At 44.3% G+C, this 17,204-nt stretch overlaps 1 protein-coding gene and 1 long non-coding RNA gene across 5 annotated transcripts in view; one reads left to right on the top strand and one right to left on the bottom strand.

The window, feature by feature from the left end:
* CACNG5 (calcium voltage-gated channel auxiliary subunit gamma 5) overlaps window positions 1-10,747 on the top strand; it is a 56,367-nt gene extending 45,620 nt beyond the window's left edge. For all 3 annotated transcript variants that reach the window (XM_081899890.1, XM_081899891.1, XM_081899892.1), the window contains 3 exons: window positions 1,736-1,876; window positions 4,124-4,269; window positions 9,214-10,747. In XM_081899890.1, the coding sequence (XP_081756016.1) occupies window positions 1,736-1,876; window positions 4,124-4,269; window positions 9,214-9,471 (545 nt within the window). In that variant the 3' untranslated portion in view covers window positions 9,472-10,747. The remainder of the gene's footprint in view (window positions 1-1,735; window positions 1,877-4,123; window positions 4,270-9,213) is intronic.
* Window positions 9,707-17,204, bottom strand: part of LOC309363574 — a 193,895-nt gene continuing 186,397 nt past the window's right edge. For both annotated transcript variants that reach the window (XR_014165415.1, XR_014165416.1), the window contains one exon: window positions 9,707-9,817. This is a non-coding gene — a long non-coding RNA (uncharacterized lncRNA). The remainder of the gene's footprint in view (window positions 9,818-17,204) is intronic.

Here is a 17,204-nt window from a genome sequence, read left to right as displayed (position 1 = left end):
TTATTTCCTTGACATCTGGTGGGAGGGCACCACTACCGAGAAGGCCCTTTGCCTGGTTCCTGTAAACTCGCTTCTCACAGTGAGGGAACTGCCAGAAGCCCCTTGGAGCTGGACCTCACAACAACTCTCTGTGGTAGGTTAGGCTGAGAGGCAGTGACTGGCCCAAGATCACCCTTCATGGGCAAATGGGGATTTAGATTTTAGTCTCCCAGGTCCTAGTCTGACTCCTTATCCACTACACCACACAAGTTTCTAAGGTCAGACTGTTTGTAACATGGGCATTCCATGTTTGGAAATATCCCACCGGGTGTGGGGTGAATTGGAGTCTAACCATTTGCTCCCATACCATGGTAGTGATCCAAGTCTACCCCCTGCAAAAAAGGAATCCTATTAGCTAAGAGGAGAAAATATCCTGCACTGTAAGTTGTCCAGGACTTTGTTGGACGAGGTGGAAGAATAGAGCTCTGCAAATCTCAAAACTGAAAAGGATATTTTGTTTACTTGTGGGGTGGGGATAACATCTGCATTGTAAATGTTTCAGTGTTGACAGATGAGAAATGATATTTTAAAATGATCTTAGGTTTATCCCATTCCACAAAGTAAACAAGCAACAGCAGCCAATGATTCTTCTGAGATCTTTGCTTTGGCCAAAGTATTTGAAATTATTTTTTTAGGAGGAATTCACATAGGCCATCTACCCTTCATCTTTTTTTTAAGCATCTTCTGTTGCTATAGCAATCCATATCTCTGTTTCTGGAACAGATGGTTTTGTATTTTGTGCTCACAAGAGAGAAGTAAATAATTTGCAGCAATTAATATTACATTCTACCACCATCTATTTTACAGCTCTTTGAAGAGAGATGTTATAAAGATCAAAAGGTGGTATCCAACTAAGTTTTACTCAAAGTAGAGCCAGTGAAATGAATAGTCCTAAGTTAGTCATGTCTTTAAATTTTGGTGTGCCTACTCTGAGTAGCATCCACTACACCCCAGAGTGCAACTGCTGTCAAAATGCATTCATTTGTTTTTGACAATTTGGCATGAGCTAAAGCCACAGGGGGTGATATTTTGCTACAAGTGAGTGAACATTCATCCAGCAATGTCATAAAAATACAGTATAACAGTGCAATCCTATGTAAGTCTACCCAGAAGTACATTCAAAGTGCCTTTCTCCCAGGTAAGCGGCTATAGAACTTGATGGGACTTGCTTCTGAGTGGACACGCCTGGCCCTGTGTTGTTAGTTATTTAGTGGGACACTAGGATATCAGACAATAAGATGCTTTCAGACTAACAACAGCTAAGAAAAGAAAGGGTGTAAAGTCCACAGAAAGTAGGGGTTTTCAAATTGACAGGTATGTGTGGCCATATTTCACAGAGCTTCAGTTCTCTGTGTGGTATAAAAATCAGCCCTTCTTCCCAGGGGATTCTGGGAATTATTTTCTCTTGGCAACTCTCAGCACCCTTAAACTACAATCCCCAGCATTCTTGGGGGGGGGGGAGAGCCATGGCTGTCAAAGTGATACAATTTAAATATGTGGTGTTGCAGATACGGCACTTATTTCTATTCATATGTGAGGAGCATGCAGATTTAAAATAAAAACAAAAACAAAGCAAATTATGAGTCACGTGCAGAAAGCGTTCTTATACACATGGTGTTATTTTACTAATTTTTAGTAGGGACGGATTGGCCATATTAACCTTTCTCATGTTATTTCTGCCCATTATATTTTACAGAGATGATTCGTTCTGCCACCCCATTTCCCTTGGTCAGCCTATTCTTCATGTTTATCGGGTTCATTCTCAGCAACATAGGGCATATTCGACCTCACAGAACCATCCTGGCCTTCGTATCTGGGATCTTCTTCATTCTGTCCGGTGAGTTTTAAGAATCTGACATTCTTATTTGACAGCTCTTTGGTCTGCATCTGAAATCCAGTCTTTTGTGTTCACATCTAAGAAGGACGATGGAATCGGGGGGGGGGGGGGGACCAATTAAGAAAGTCAGTGTGTGACAGATTTTGATGTTGTATTCTGTCAGCCTGCTCAGCCCCGGCATAATATCATATCACAGTTCTGCATTTGCCTCAGTAGGGCTCATTCCAAGTATTGAACAATCAAACAGATAATAATAATAATAATAATAATAATAATAATAATAATAATAATGTGTATACCACCCTATATCTGCAGGTCTCGGGGCAGTTACAACACAAAAGCACAATATAAAAGCACAAAATGCATAATAAAAGTAAAAACATCTCAGGAAAGTTTCATGGCTAGTGTGTCAGACTAGGCCTGAGGAAATCCCGGTTCAAATCCCCACACAACCAAGAAAGTTACTGGGTGGCGTTGAGTCAGTCACTATTTCTCAGCCAAACCTGCCTCACAGTGTTGTTAAAAGGATTAAATGAGAGTGAGGAGAACTGCCTTGAGCTCCCTGGATGAAAGGGAGGACATAAAACGCAGTAAATAAATCAGCTCCCTTCACCCCAACTAAGTAAATTGGCTAAAACTGATGAGATGCAGCACTTTGGCTAAGTAGATGACTGTCACAAAAAATGTCAAAGGGTGGGTGTCAATGCATTAGCGTTGCCCTTGCTGCGACGCTCCCTGAGGAAAAGCTCTTTATTGAAGCGTGTCTCTGTGTGAGCTCTTTTCCCAAAGGTTTGCAGCCATTCCATGGAGATCCACTTTTCCCCATGGCCCTGTGGCAGTCGTGTCAGATATTCCAGATAGTAGTACGATTGCTGGAATGGACATACTGCAGAAGATGCTTATAAAGACAAAATGGGCAATCAAGGCTGCATCACATTGATCACAATGGGGCTTACTTCTGAGTAAACATATAGCAACATGCCCTGGGAATCAATGCGATTTCACCATCCCTTCAAAGAACCTGCAAACCCAGCTCAATCAGGCTGGTTTTACCATGTTTCCGAAAAGTGCTCAGGCTTAGATTTCGAAGGACAATTGGAGTCTAGCCCTTGCTAACTGAACCTGATAAAATGAGGTGTTTGCATGTACATACGCACGCATGCAAAATCTTCTGTGGTGTTTGAACATTCTGCTGAAGCTCCAGACACGGTTTTTTAAAAAAATCTGGCACAATTCTTTCATCTTATGGTGGCTGGAGTTAACAGGGGAGAGCTGGAATTTAGAAATAACCAGCCATCGTGTTTCCATTTGAGAGGAGAAGCTGATGGTTTATTCATAGCATTAAGCGAGTGTTAAACCAGCAGCTGTGAAGGCAGATCTTAAAAGCTTTCTCTCGTATCAAGAGCTTGTAGTTCAGAAGAACCATGTCTGAGAACATAAATATGTTGTTTAATTCAGCATAGGGCGCTCATTTCTCAGTGAGTGACTGCGGTTGTAGCCTCAGGGTAATGGCCAAGATTGTTACCTCAGGTTGCATGTTTCATCTTAGACCAGCGATGAGCTGAGAGGGGATATGTTTATTAGATAATAATCTTCCTTCCTCACTTTTCGAGTATAGCAGAGTGCATTCTAAAAAGGCTAGTTTTAGCCTTTTAATTTAACTAATCCAGGGTGCTTTAAGGCATACATACTGGATCCTCCTGGTATTTCACCCTTAAAACAATAACCACACAGACAATCTTGTGAAAGGTAAAAAATAACATTTACTCAGAATACTTGTTGAAGAGCGACAGATACAGCAGTTTTGTTCAGGCAGGCTTAAAATGGTAATCGGGTAACAAATACATGTTTTTAGTCCAGTTTAAAATGGATGGCTCAGACTTAGCATATGTTCTCACGTTCCTGGAATGATGAGGAGACATCGAGCAAGGAGGAAGTGCTCTGTTCAGGTGAGACTATATGTATGGCTACGGCCTCCCCTGACAGGCACAGTGGGAGTATCTCAGAGTTCTTTCTACAGGAAAAACTTTGAGCTCCTATCTAGCAAACATGCATTGTTGGTTTGACTGCATTTGTAAATATCCTGTTGTGGCCCTCCTAGTATATTGAACTGCCCCAGGCAGCATTGCCAATGGGCTGCAGGTTCCCCGATCCCCATCCTTGCCATTGAGGAAACAATGGGTGCTTTGGAGTCTTACCCTGTGTGTGTGTGTATTTGTTCTAATCTCAAACTTTTCTCCACCACAGGTTTATCTCTGGTTGTGGGGCTCGTTCTGTACATTTCCAGCATCAACGATGAGATGCTCAACAGAACCAAGGACTCCGAGACTTACTTCACTTATAGATATGGGTGGTCGTTTGCGTTTTCTGCCATCTCTTTTCTCCTGACAGAGGTAAAGCTTGGCTGCGAGATCATTAGGGTGCCCTGTGCTAAAGATTCTCTGTGTATTTTGATAGAGAATAATCTCATAATTTTATCTTGATGTGTCAATAGTTGATGCTCAACATCAGTATTTGATATCCAGGGATATTTATCATTCTCTAGCACAGGGGTGTAGTCAGAGGGGCCCTGGTGTGAAACAGGCTCCCCCAGCATGGTCTGGCCCAGCACTCCTCTCCTGGTGTCTGAGGAAGCAATGCCCACAGAGAGAAGCTCTAGGCCAGGCCATGCTGGCATGGGAACACCTCCAAGTGCCACATCAGCTGGCTGGGCAGCATGTGGTTCTTGCTCTGCTGTCCCTGGAGGCTGGGATCAAGGGGTGCATGGCTTGGAACCAGGGAAGGTAGTGTGAGGAAGGAGCAAGAGCCTCCAGCATGGAGACAGGCTTTGCCGCTGATCTGACTTGCAGTAGAATTTAGTAAATAATGTATAACCCTCATTCATCAGCCCCTCCGGAGGTGAAGTGCGGCCATGTTTCTGGTTCCACCCCCCAGACATCTATGGGCGGTAGGCTTTGGCTATACATTCATACCTTGGGTTAGAGATGCTTCAGGTTGCGCGTTTTCGGGTTATGGACGCACTGAAACTCGGAATTGGTTACTTCCGGGTTTCAGCGCCGAATCACAATCCACACATGCGCAGATGTGGCACTGCAGGTTATGAACGTGCCTCCCACACGGATCACATTCGCAACCCGAGCATCCACTGTATATCAGTATATCACCCAGGACTGTTATGAGGGGCAGACCACAATGACGGCTTCACACAGCAGTATATCACTGATGAAACTGCCTCTGCCTGAAGTGCACTGAGGGACAAACCAGCTGCAGCCGGGCACTGGAGGCAGAGGACTCAGGAGCGGTGGCGGTTTCATCAGCAACATACCGCTGAGTGAAGCCATATCACTGTCTGCCCCTCGTAGCGGCAGAGGAAGAAACAAGCTGCATAGTGAGGCACAATAGAGCATGTTCCTCCCTTTGCTTAGCTGAGGAGTGTGCCAAAAGTTTTAGGGAGCTGTCAGGGGCTCCCCAGCTGAGAGAGTCCAGCTCCTGCTTGCACCCGAGCTGCTCAGCTGGGGACCCTGGCGGGGGAGGGGGTAGGTGGCTGCGTGCCCCCTCAAGGGAGAAGTTTAAAGGAGCCCCCACCTCACCTCCTGCTGGTGGCAGGGTGTGGGCCTCATTAGACTCCTTCCCTGCCAAGGCAGCCGTGGCTCTCTGATGCTGCCAGGCCCTTGCAGACCCAGCAGCTGCATGTGGAGGAGTGGCGAATCAAACCTGGTTCACCAGATTACGAGTCCACCGCTCTTAACCACTACACCACACTGGCTCTCAGAAAGGAGTCTGGATGCCAATCAGGCCATGGTGGTCTGAGCCTGTGACGAGGGGAGGGAGAAAGAGGCTCAAAGCCGCCCTGTTCACAAAGGAGGGGCACCTGCCAAAGCCTCATGCCTCTCTCCTGAGTGGGCAGTGGCAGCACTCTCCTCGCTCATCCTCTCAGCTGACCCAGAGGCGGACATCCCTTCACCAACCAAGAGCCAAAGGAGGCACCACCACAGCCGCAGCCCTGAAGGCTCAGTGTGGCTTGGCAAGTGAGGGGGCTTGTTGTGGTGGTACCTTATGCCCTTCCAAAACTCTGGCCCGGCCCACCCTGCTTGGGGTGGGCACATGGGACAGGACACAGGGTGCACGCCACAGTCTGGGTGTGGATAGGGGTGGAGAAGCTGCCACCAACTCACCTCACACTCTCCACTCCTGGGTCAAACCTGGTACAGCTCCTTCATATGCTGTCGTAGGGGTGTCTGGTCATGCTGCTGCACTTATGTCCTGCTTGTGGGCTTTCCAGGGACATCTGGTTGGCCTCTGTGAAAACAGAATGCTATACTAGTTGGGCTTTTCTTTAGGAGCCAGCACCAGTCATAACCAATAAATTCTGGATTCCTCCCATCCTCTCCCTGCCAAGTTTTACAAAAGCAACACAGAGAAGGAAGCTGACAGCCAGCGCCACCTCCTAGACTTGTTGTAAGGAAGTACACAGGTGAGGGCAGGCCGAGGGAATGCCAAGCTCGATGGGGTCGTGCCCAAATGCACCAGCCTACCCTGTGTTTGCACATGTAGGAAATAACAGATCAGTTGTTCCCTCTGCTTAAAGGTGATGTTCCCCTCTTGCCTACACTGCCACTTGCTTGGATTCTAACCCACCCCCCAAAACCAAGAATGCCTTACCTGTAAACTTGAGTGGGCTGTGGAACTGCAAGCATCCCTGCTGCAAAGCAGCCCTTTGTGCATTTAGAAATCGGAAGTACCTATCTGTTAGGGGACACATGAAAGAATGGGTTTGTCAGGTCGAAATACGAACAGGCTTGGTTTTTCATAGATTACTTTTCTTCCAGTTATAAATTCATTGCTTCTTTAAATTACATTTAAATCACAAAGTAGTTGGTGGCAAAACGCTGGAATAGGTCTGTCCCTTTCACTGGGAAAAAGTGGAACAGCACAGCAGGGTGTGGGAAGGGAAACTCAATGTATAGAAACGAGCATGTCCTCCTCAAAGGAGGGTTCATTTGCTCAGGCAGGCATCAGCATCCCCATAATCAATTAACCATGTCTCTTAATAAATGTAAAGGTAAAGGGACCCCTGACCATTAGGTCCAGTTGCGGACGACTCTGGGGTTGTGGCGCTCATCTCGCTTTATTGGCCGAGGGAGCCGGTGTACAGCTTCTGGGTCATGTATCCAGCATGACTAAGCCGCTTCTGGCAAACCAGAACAGCGGCAGTGCACAGAAACGCCATTTACCTTCCCGCCGGAGTGGTACCAATTTATCTCCTTGCACTTGACTTGCTTTTGAACTGCTAGGTTGGCAGGAGCAGGGACTGAGCAACGGGAGCTCACCCCGTCGCGGGGATTTGAACCGCTGACCTTCTGATCAGCAAGCCCTAGGCTCTGAGGTTTAACCCACAGCGCCACCCGCATCCCCATGTCTCTTTAGAGCATCCCATTTTGTTTTCCTTTTAGCTGCCTGGTTCAACTGACAGGTGGATGATGTGGTCTCACAGTACATTTCTGGACTGTTGACTTGCCATCTTCAAGTCAGAAGCAGAACCACAGAGAAATCGTGTGAGCTAGGCCTCCTTATTAATGCTAAGAATCATTAGCATTATGCAAAGAACACAGCAGCAGAAATCCTGTTCCTGTGAAGTCCTGTGTTGCATATAATTCTGCACAATGGCTTAAGTAACACCAGGATAACAGGAAGCGAAACGTGCGCTTTCCTTTCACCAACTCAAAGACTCCTGATCCCAGTGCAGCAGCTTCCACTGGCACTGTTGTCCCAGTGGTTTCTTCCAGCTCCTCTTTGGAGCAGTTTTGCTTGATAAGAGTGGCTTGAGTGCTCTGGTAGTGGAGGAAAGAGCCACTCAGATTATGTTCCCCACAGAGCGTGCTATGGTGTCCTTTCACTGTTGGCAAATGAGTACAGTGGTACCTCGGGTTAAGAGCTTAATTCATTTTGGAGGTCCGTTCTTAACCTGAAACTGTTCTTAGCCTAAAGCACCACTTTGGCTAATGGGGCCTCCCGCTGCACCACCGGAGCACGATTTCTGTTCTCATCCTGAAGCAAAGTTCTTAACCCGAGGTACTATTTCTGGGTTAGCGGAGTCTGTAACCTGAAGCGGATGTAACCCGAGGTACCACTGTATTGGCCATAATGTATAGTCAAGGGGGAGGATTGCCCATTCCCAGAGAGAAGATGAAGACCATTTGACTTACCAGCCAATGAAAATCTGCCTGCACTACAGACTGAAATAATATGTTGGGACAAGATGTTCAGTTATAACAACTCCAGCTGGGAGCAATATTTCTGAAGTATTAATGCATGCAAAAATTCTGCTGCCAAATCCCCCAGCAGCCTCACAACCAAAACACACTCCTACCCTCAGAGGCACATCATGTGATATAAGGAAGCTACCTTATATCACTGCTGCCTTGAGTCCCATCAGGGAAAAAGGAGGGGAATCATAAGAACCATAGACTTGTGGAGTTGGGATCACTCCAGTCCAAACCCCTGCAATGCAAGAATGTGCAGGTGTCCCACAGGGGGATTGAACTTGCGACCTTGGTGCTATCAGCACCATACCTTAACCAACTGAGCTATCTTAATAATAATAAAATGCATTGAGTCGGACTATTGGACCATTTAGCCCAGTCTTGTCTATGCTCTCCAGGGTTCCTAACAGGGCTCATTCCCAGCCTTACCGGGAGTGGCCAGAGATAGAATATAGACCCTTCTACTTGCAAAGCAAAGCAAAAAATATAGACTCTTCTACCTGCAAAGCAAAGGGACGTGGGTGGCACTGTGGGTTAAACCACAGAGCCAAGGGCTTGCTTATCAGAAGGTCGGCAGTTCGAATCCCCACAATGAGGTGAGCTCCCGTTCCTCGGTCCCTGCTCCTGCCAACCTAGCAGTTCGAAAGCACATCAAAGTGCAAGTAGATAAATAGGTACCACTCTGGTGGGAAGGTAAACAGTGTTTCCGTGCACTGCTCTGATTCGCCAGAAGCGGCTTAGTCATGCTAGCCACATGACCCAGAAGCTGTACACCGGATCCCTCAGCCAATAAAGCGAGATGAGCACCGCAACCCCAGAGTCGGTCACAACTGGACCTAAAGGTCAGGGATCCCTTTACCTTTACCTTTTTACCTGCAAAGCAGTTTCTGTACCACGGAGCTACAAATCTCCCTCAAAGGCAGCAGCATCCCACAAGGTTCAGAGTGGAGATATTTCATGCTTGGTTTGCCTGCCTGGCTCATCAGCATGTCACATCCTATCAGAACATTAGAACGGCAACCTCAGTCCTTCCGACAACTCGAGCAATGCTTTTGTTTTTGCTCTCCTTTCCAGAGCGCAGGTGTCATGTCTGTCTACCTGTTCATGAAGAGATATACTGCAGAGGAGTTGTACAGGCCTCATCCTGGCTTCTACCGCCCACGGCTTAGCAACTGCTCCGACTACTCTGGGCAGTTCCTCCACCCGGATGCCTGGGTTCGTGGACGCAGCCCTTCCGACATCTCCAGTGATGCATCTCTCCAGATGAACAGTAGTTACCCTGCTCTACTGAAATGTCCGGATTATGACCAGATGTCATCCTCTCCGTGTTGAATCGAAAGTAACTCCTTCGCCTTTTAGGAATGAAAACCTGGTGGAGGCTGTTGTGTCCTCAGTATGTACTTTTAAATAAATAAATAAAAAGCCCACTGTTACAGGACAATCCCTCTCCATTTATACAATTAGTGAATAATATTAATTCTTACCTAGAGTTTAAACGGGTTCCCGCAGCGATGCACATATGCATATCCAGAAAACTACAGTGGAGGTTTTGATCCTGCAGCTGGTCCATATGCCCAGATCTCTTGGAGTCACGAGAGAGTGTGGAAAAGATACAGGAACCTTACCCAGCGGAAGCTTGAGACCAGAAGGATACTTGTAGGGTTTTCGTAAAGGCAACCTGTGATAAGCAACAAAGGTTTGCGGATTAGAATATGTTCATTGTAAAACATTACCAGAATAAGATGTAAATGTCCATTCCTAGTGAATGATGGTTAGAAAACTGCAGATTGGTGCCATTGTCTTCAAGATGGAAGGTAGAATTTTAGAATTAACTAAAAGTACTTCCTCTTGGCAGTATTTCATTATGAACTGAGGTTGGGGTTTTCATTAGGAACCAGACAATTAGCCCTCACCAATTATCCCTTTCCATTCCGGTGAGGCTAGTCCTCAATCCAATTTGATAACTTCACGACAAACCCTCTGACATTGCAGTTCAACACGTTGAAATAAGGTGCCTGGTGCTCTGCACGTGTAAACACAATCTATTCTTCTGATATCAGACTGAAAATATAGGCTTTGAAGTAATAATAGATCGAAATATAATTTGGCTCATAATACGTGGTCTTAGAACTGAGTGAATAGGGGATACGATAATTTATGCCCTGCAAAAACCAAGCCCAAAGGCTTCATTCCATCAATCAGCTTTAGTTTATTTTGCTATTTTTCTTTCTTTGGGAAACCCACTACAATGGAAGTGCTTGTACTGGCGCCTCAGGGGATTGATTGGGTCATGTTGGTATTCAGCTCTGCCTGTAAATAAAAGTATACAGAAAAGAAAAGTTCATATCTGTATGTTGTACCATGTGTATATTATGGCTAGATTGTTCAGAGAACTGCAGTCAAATGTACAGAATACAGTAAGCTGATTGGCTGCTCTGAAAAACGTAAGTGTACAAAATTCTATGTACATGCCAGTTTTTGTTTCCACTCTGAAGTTATCCTGAGTTGTAATCAAAAAGAATCCAGACTTTCGGTCTGTTTGCAACATATTTGTAAGAATTAATTATGGTAAAAAATAAAATAATGACAAAGATTCCGAAAACACTCAGGCCGTTGCAGCCGGGATGACTGTTCTCATTGAATAACACAGGACCGTGAACAAATACACATATTGGAGCTGGTATACTTTTTGATCTTACATGTCCAGTATTTCCTTCCTTACTAGATATGTCAGATGCTGGTGTTAAATTTGTCTCTGTATGTAATAATGAAATATTCACTAATTTTACTTCCAGGATTCCAAGTTTTCCATCTCAGATTGTGGAATTGAAATGTGAAATTAATTATTCTGCCTTAAAGGTAAAGGGGCCCCTGACCATTAGGTCCAGTCGTGACCGGCTCTGGGGTTGCGGCGCTCATCTCACTTTATTGGCCAAAGAAGCCGGCGTCCAGCTTCCGGGTCATGTAGCCAGCATGACTAAGCCGCTTCTGGCGAACCAGAGCAGCGCACGGAAATGCTGTTTACCTTCCCGCTGGAGCGGTACCTATTCATCTACTTGCACTTTGACATGCTTTCGAACTGCTAGGTTGGCAGGAGCAGGGACTGAGCATCAGGAGCTCACCCCGTCACAGGGATTTGAACCACCAACCTTCTGACTGGCAAGTCCTAGGCTCTGTGGTTTAACCTAGGTCCCTCTAAACTCATGTGCAATGGAGCCCTCCCCCCTCCCCCAAAGCTAAAATCCCACTGATCAGATATTTGGTGGGGAAGGGTGAGCAGGGGGACTAAATCGCCACACACACACACCCTTCCTCCAAACAGCCAGATTTTACCTTTCAGAAAGGAGCTCTGTACATGCATTCCTGGCTACTGAATTGGCGAGTGGAACACTGTGCACAGTTTATGTCTGCCCATCCAGCTCTTAAGACAAATGCAGAAGCTTTCTTCAAATGCAGAAGCCTCCTGCTAGGAGCATGCACAGTGCTCCTAGACCATGAGCAGGCAAACTAAGGCCCGGGGGCTGGATCCGGCCCAATCACCTCCTAAATCTGGCCTGCGGATGGTCCAGGAATCAGCGTGTTTTTAGAATTGTAGAATGTGTCCTTTTATTTAAAATGCATCTCTGGGTTATTTGTGGGGCATAGGAATTCGTTCATTTTTTAAAAATATTTTTCAAAATATAGTCCAGTCAAGGTCTGAGGGACAGTGAACCGGCCCCCGCTGGAAAAGTTTGCTGACCCCTGTCCTAGACGGATTGGAACCCTAGTGTAAAATACACTTCTTAGTTGTTTTTTTAAAAAAAGGGGTTCAAGTCATGAGAATGAAGGAAGGTAATGTACTTCTGCTACTTCTTTCTCTCTAGTATGTGGCGCTATACTCCCCTACATCTCTCCCTCTCTTCATGTTAAGAAAAGGGCACCAGCGTTCATCTGGCAACTTAATTATGTGGAAGGACATACACTAGCTTTTCCTGGTATGGCAATGCAATATGCCAGTTCTAGCTGATATCTTCATTTCAAGTCAAGCGCTCGTATATAAACTGAAAGGTCAAGTCACTCCAGCCCAGACTGAAGAAACAGGAGCTATATAGGGCTCCATCGATATACAGGTTGAAATCATTTTGTAATTCGCTTTGTTTCAAAATTCAGAGCGTGATTTTGGGCCTTCTAATGTGTGTAAATGCTTTTGGCATTATCTCCTTGAAGCTATTCTACTTCTTCCACAGAAAACACATGCTTATTGAGTATTTTTAGGAATGTTCAAGGATTAAGCAGAAAACTTTTAAATACATTTTATACCTATGATGGAAGCAGGGAACATTTTAATCAGGTACCAGGGAGTTTTTGTACCTCAGTACTAGTACTTTTATTTACCAGCCTTTATTTAAGACAGGGGTGGCCCTCCAGATGTTGTTGCATTGCAGCTTCCATTATACTTGACAATGTTAGCTGAGGCTACTGGAGTTGAGAAACCTGGAAGGCCACAGGTTCCCCACTCAAGAGTTTAAAAGTTAATTCAAACCTAGCTTGATCCACTACAGATCCTGAAGCTGAGGCTCCAATACTTTGGCCACCTCATGAGAAGAAAAGACTACCTGGAAAAGACCCTGATGTTGGGAAAGATGGAGGGCACAAGGAGAAGGGGACAACAGAGGATGAGATGGTTGGACAGTGTTCTCGAAGCTACCAGCATGAGTTTGACCAAACTGCGGGAGGCAGTGGAAGACAGGAGTGCCTGGTGTGCTCTGGTCCACAGGGTCACGAAGAGTCAGACACGACTAAACGACTAAACAACAACAACAGCTTGATCCACTAGCATGGGGACAAACAAAAGAGGATGCCTTCACCCCGGTGTGGCTTCCCTTTATGACATACACAAGACAACAAGAACCCACCAAATAACTTGTCCTAGCAACCCCCTCCCTCACACACATGCAAACAAAACTCACTGCGGTGAACTGACAAAAACCAATCGGGCCCTGGGCCCCCAAATCTCTCTCACAACCAAAAACCCCCCCCTAATAAATGAATAGAAATAGAACTTACCCATGTGACACTGACACAAAAGCCTTGATCATACACTGTGTAGAAGAATGAAAGTTTACTACCCCCCTTCTCTCCCCACCTTGGAAAGCCCTGCTCTAGTGTCTCACATCAAAAATAATGGAACTGTAGAAAGGACTCTACGAACTGAAAGCAGAGATGCTGTATGTACTTTTGTAACCCAAAAAAATCTTTAATAGAAGCAATTTAAAAGACAACAACCCTAATTTGATCCATTTCACCATGATTCAGTCCCATACAGAGTTCAGCTCTTCAACATATAAAATTATACTAAAAAAAGAAGACAACTGTGGCTTAGTAGGATGCACAATATTCTTTGTTTGTCAAATGTATATTCCACCTTTCCTCCAAGGAGCTCAGGGTGGTGAAAATGGTCCCCCGCACCCTATTTTATCCTCTGTAGGTACGTTAGTTTGAGAAAGGACTTTTCCAAGGTCACCAGGTGGACTTCATGAATGAGTGGGGATGAATCAACATGGATCTACCTAGTCTTAGTACAATCAATACTCTCACTTCTGATAACTGCCAGGTAAGATGGTCTCTGGGTGTTCTGAAACTCCATAATTCTTACACACACACCACCAAAATCATCACTGGAAGTAAGAACATGAAAACAAGACGCTGCAAGAGATCCCTTTGGTTTCTACGCTCAAAATAGCCAGTATGGTGGCTAAATATATCCAAATATCATTATTGTTTTTGAAATGTAAGACACGTGTTAGAAAATATTATTTTCAATCTACTCAGTTTGTTGAATCTGTAAATATGTTAATATCTCAGCAATATGCTTCTCAAAAACATACATGCCCAGCAGTTTGGTTTGCTACTCGGGTCAAGGAAAACAATGGCTTGGGATTTTCGTTGTAAAGGTTTCCTATGTTCTTTGGAGCTACTAAATATTGCATCAGGCTGAAAGTCACTTGCAACCAACACCTTTCTCTCTCTCTCTCTTTTACACACGCACAGAGACAAAAATGAATTCTAACCATTTGGATGACATATGGAGTTCATGACACCAGAAAGCTGTTCAGAAGATCAGGAAGGAGTGAAGAAATAGCATGTGGGGGAGACAGATAAGCCCACAGTTTGAAAAGAAGCTGAGAAGTCTCATGATGAATTGGAGTTTCGTGATGAATGCTCTTCTCAGGCTAATGCTACGTGTCATGGCTTTCCACACTGTCATTTTTTAAAAAATACTAATCTTATTTTGAGAGTTTTCAAAGCAATGTTTTTTTTTTCTAGCATGCAATGATCTAACGGAGAAGGCAGGTGGGTCTGGAGTGGCAGAGTACAGATACACACTTTGATTTATTTATTCTCATGCAACATCCCCCCCCCCCGGCCAATGTAAATTATTGCAAAGGTACCAGATAAAATCCTTTTTGTTGTGGAAACAAGGGAATAAGGCCAATTGTTCTATTGCTCAGTTTGTTAGTTTGTTTGGGGAGAGGGGGGGAAACAACCCATGAAATAGCAGGAAAGCAAAACGAATGGTTGAAATGAAGACAGCTCTGTCATTCCCATTGAAATGGGTCTTAAAGTCACAGTAAACTTGCTCATTTGGTTTCAGTGAGGCATCTTCTGCTACATTACTACAACTGAAATCCCGTGTTCCCTTGTGAAACTGCTTGGCCTCAGAAGCTCAAAGTTCTCAGGAATTCCCAACCTATCCCATTGGCTATTCCACATTTCCTACTTACAGTTGTCTGTGCTTATCTTGTCTGAAGTGGCAGATGTCTGTAAGAAGATGCAAGCAAAACAAGCACTCTCTCCTCATCACTGCTCTCTTGGACCCCTGTGCATGGAGATTGTCCGGGTGGAAACGGGGGGGGGGGGAGTCCTTGATAATAATCTTTGCCCATGGTCCTTTTTGTCAAACCTGAGCAATCTGCCAAGCACCCTTGTGACAGCAATGCTTTATTTAGGTTATTTCAGGATTTTACTGTTGCCTACCAGTAATCTAAGCGGTCATGATTATGCTAATGAAATGTCCACCGAAATGGTAGAGCTGCATATGGAAATGAGGCCTAACTTTCAATAAAGAGCAGCAAATTTGATTATTATTTTTTTGCCCCAAACTGGACAATGTGGTCCTGCAGTTTGTTGTGTTTCTAGGCATTAAGTATGCTAATTTTCTACAACTCAAATTTGCCCTCGTTCATTCTTGATCATTTGTTTCCAGGCCTATTATGCATGGCAGTCTTTATTCATTTGTGTGTGTGTGTGTCTTGATTGCTTGTAGACATGCAAGCAAGTCTGGTCTTTCCTGCAATGCAAGTTCATTTTTTTCCGTATGATATTTCCTTAATACGCACACACTTCTTGTTCCCATACGATTTCCCATATCTTTTGTTCTACGCCACAGTCTTAAAGGACAAAACACTGAGGTAGGCAATAGATCATCCAATGTAGCACACGTTGCAAGTTTCTCCATACACAGTCATTTACAGGAAAAGGCATTTAACAGAGTGCCAATTCGCCAGTGGTACAAAATGGTTACAGCAGTATATATATTTTAAGGGCATTTTATCAGTGCTGAAGCAAAGGCTAGGATAAAAAATGGCAAGAAAACAAGGAAGACTGACAAGAAAAACACCCAACCTCACTATCTTGGCTAAATATCAAACCCAAGTATTTGTAAGAGTTATAGGGTGATCATAACCATGCCTACTCAGAAGTAAGCCCCATTGAATTCAGTGTGAATTACCCCCAGGTAACTGGGGTTTAGGGTTGCCGCCTTAGTTTGTTAAAACTTTATGGAATTTACTTGAAAGCGGAATTGCTTTTTTCTGAAGATAATCCTAGGGGAGCAAACTGTGCCATGTGAAGGGAATAATCCTGTTGGGTTATATCCAACACTGTGTTGCACAAGTGGAACAGATATCCCCTCATACTAAGACTAAGTTAGTGTGCTTTTAACACATCTTGACAACACTGCTGCTCCGCTTCTATAGTATTTTGCTAAGTGTGCGCGTGTGTGCATTTTTGCTGCAACAGCCTCCACCCCAGGGGTTTACTCTGGAATAAGGGCAAGAAAAGAAAAAGAAAGAAAGACCCAATATGGTGATAAAATATATTGGAAGCTTTAAGAGATATAACACGCCCGATGCATTTTGTTCCACATTGTCCTTGTGGGCAATGAAAGATGCAAACTCTATTTCTAAAACACTCCCTACAAAAGTATTTGTTAACTCAAATTAAATACAGCATCCATAATCATAAAAACATGGCATATCATTTATATGAGCTTAATTTCATGTGAGACTGATCATCCACTTTTCTAGAATGAATCTATGAATAAGACCCAAGTAGCACACTGTTCATTAATCCACCGGGGGAAATTTTACAGTCTCTGCATAACATTTCTACATGAAGGTACATTTCCTGTGATCGTTTTAAAAACTAATCCGTGCCTCATCAGAGTCCCCAAGAAACAGTCTAGAAATATGGTTGTTTGTTCCTTGATACCTTGATTAATATTTATGGTTAGAAAGAGAAGTGCCTTACTCCTTTCAATTTAGCTTTTACGATTCCAATTTAGGCAATAACATGTAAGTAAACGCAAGTTAAATATTTGTTTCTCTACATTAAGAAGACCTATGAAAGAATGATGAGAAGTACTTGGCAGGGCTTTAAAACAGTGTGATTTACTGCAAATGTGATCAATACACAGACTGAAAGGAGCTAGCTGACGTGTGTTTCCATTACCCTGGGTTAGGTTTGCACAAGTTTTCCACAAAAACATCAGCCATATTTATGCAGAATAGCATATTCCATATTATTATTCATTATCTAGATAAATAGAAAGAGGCATTTCTAAGTAGGGCACAGCTAATTTGGTGAAACCCTTGTGAAATTATGTAAATTACACACCATCCAACATGCTTCTTGTCTGCACTGGGAAGTCAAACCCTCGGCTTCTAAGGGTGCCATGGTAATGCAAAATGTAGAATTAAGTGTGATCACCCTATATGAGTCATTGTGACATATATCACTGTTCC

This window comes from Podarcis melisellensis (genome assembly GCF_964234715.1).
Source record: "Podarcis melisellensis genome assembly, chromosome: 2".
Classification (NCBI taxonomy): Eukaryota; Metazoa; Chordata; class Lepidosauria; order Squamata; family Lacertidae; genus Podarcis; species Podarcis melisellensis.
This window is presented reverse-complemented; position numbering and strand designations above follow the sequence as displayed.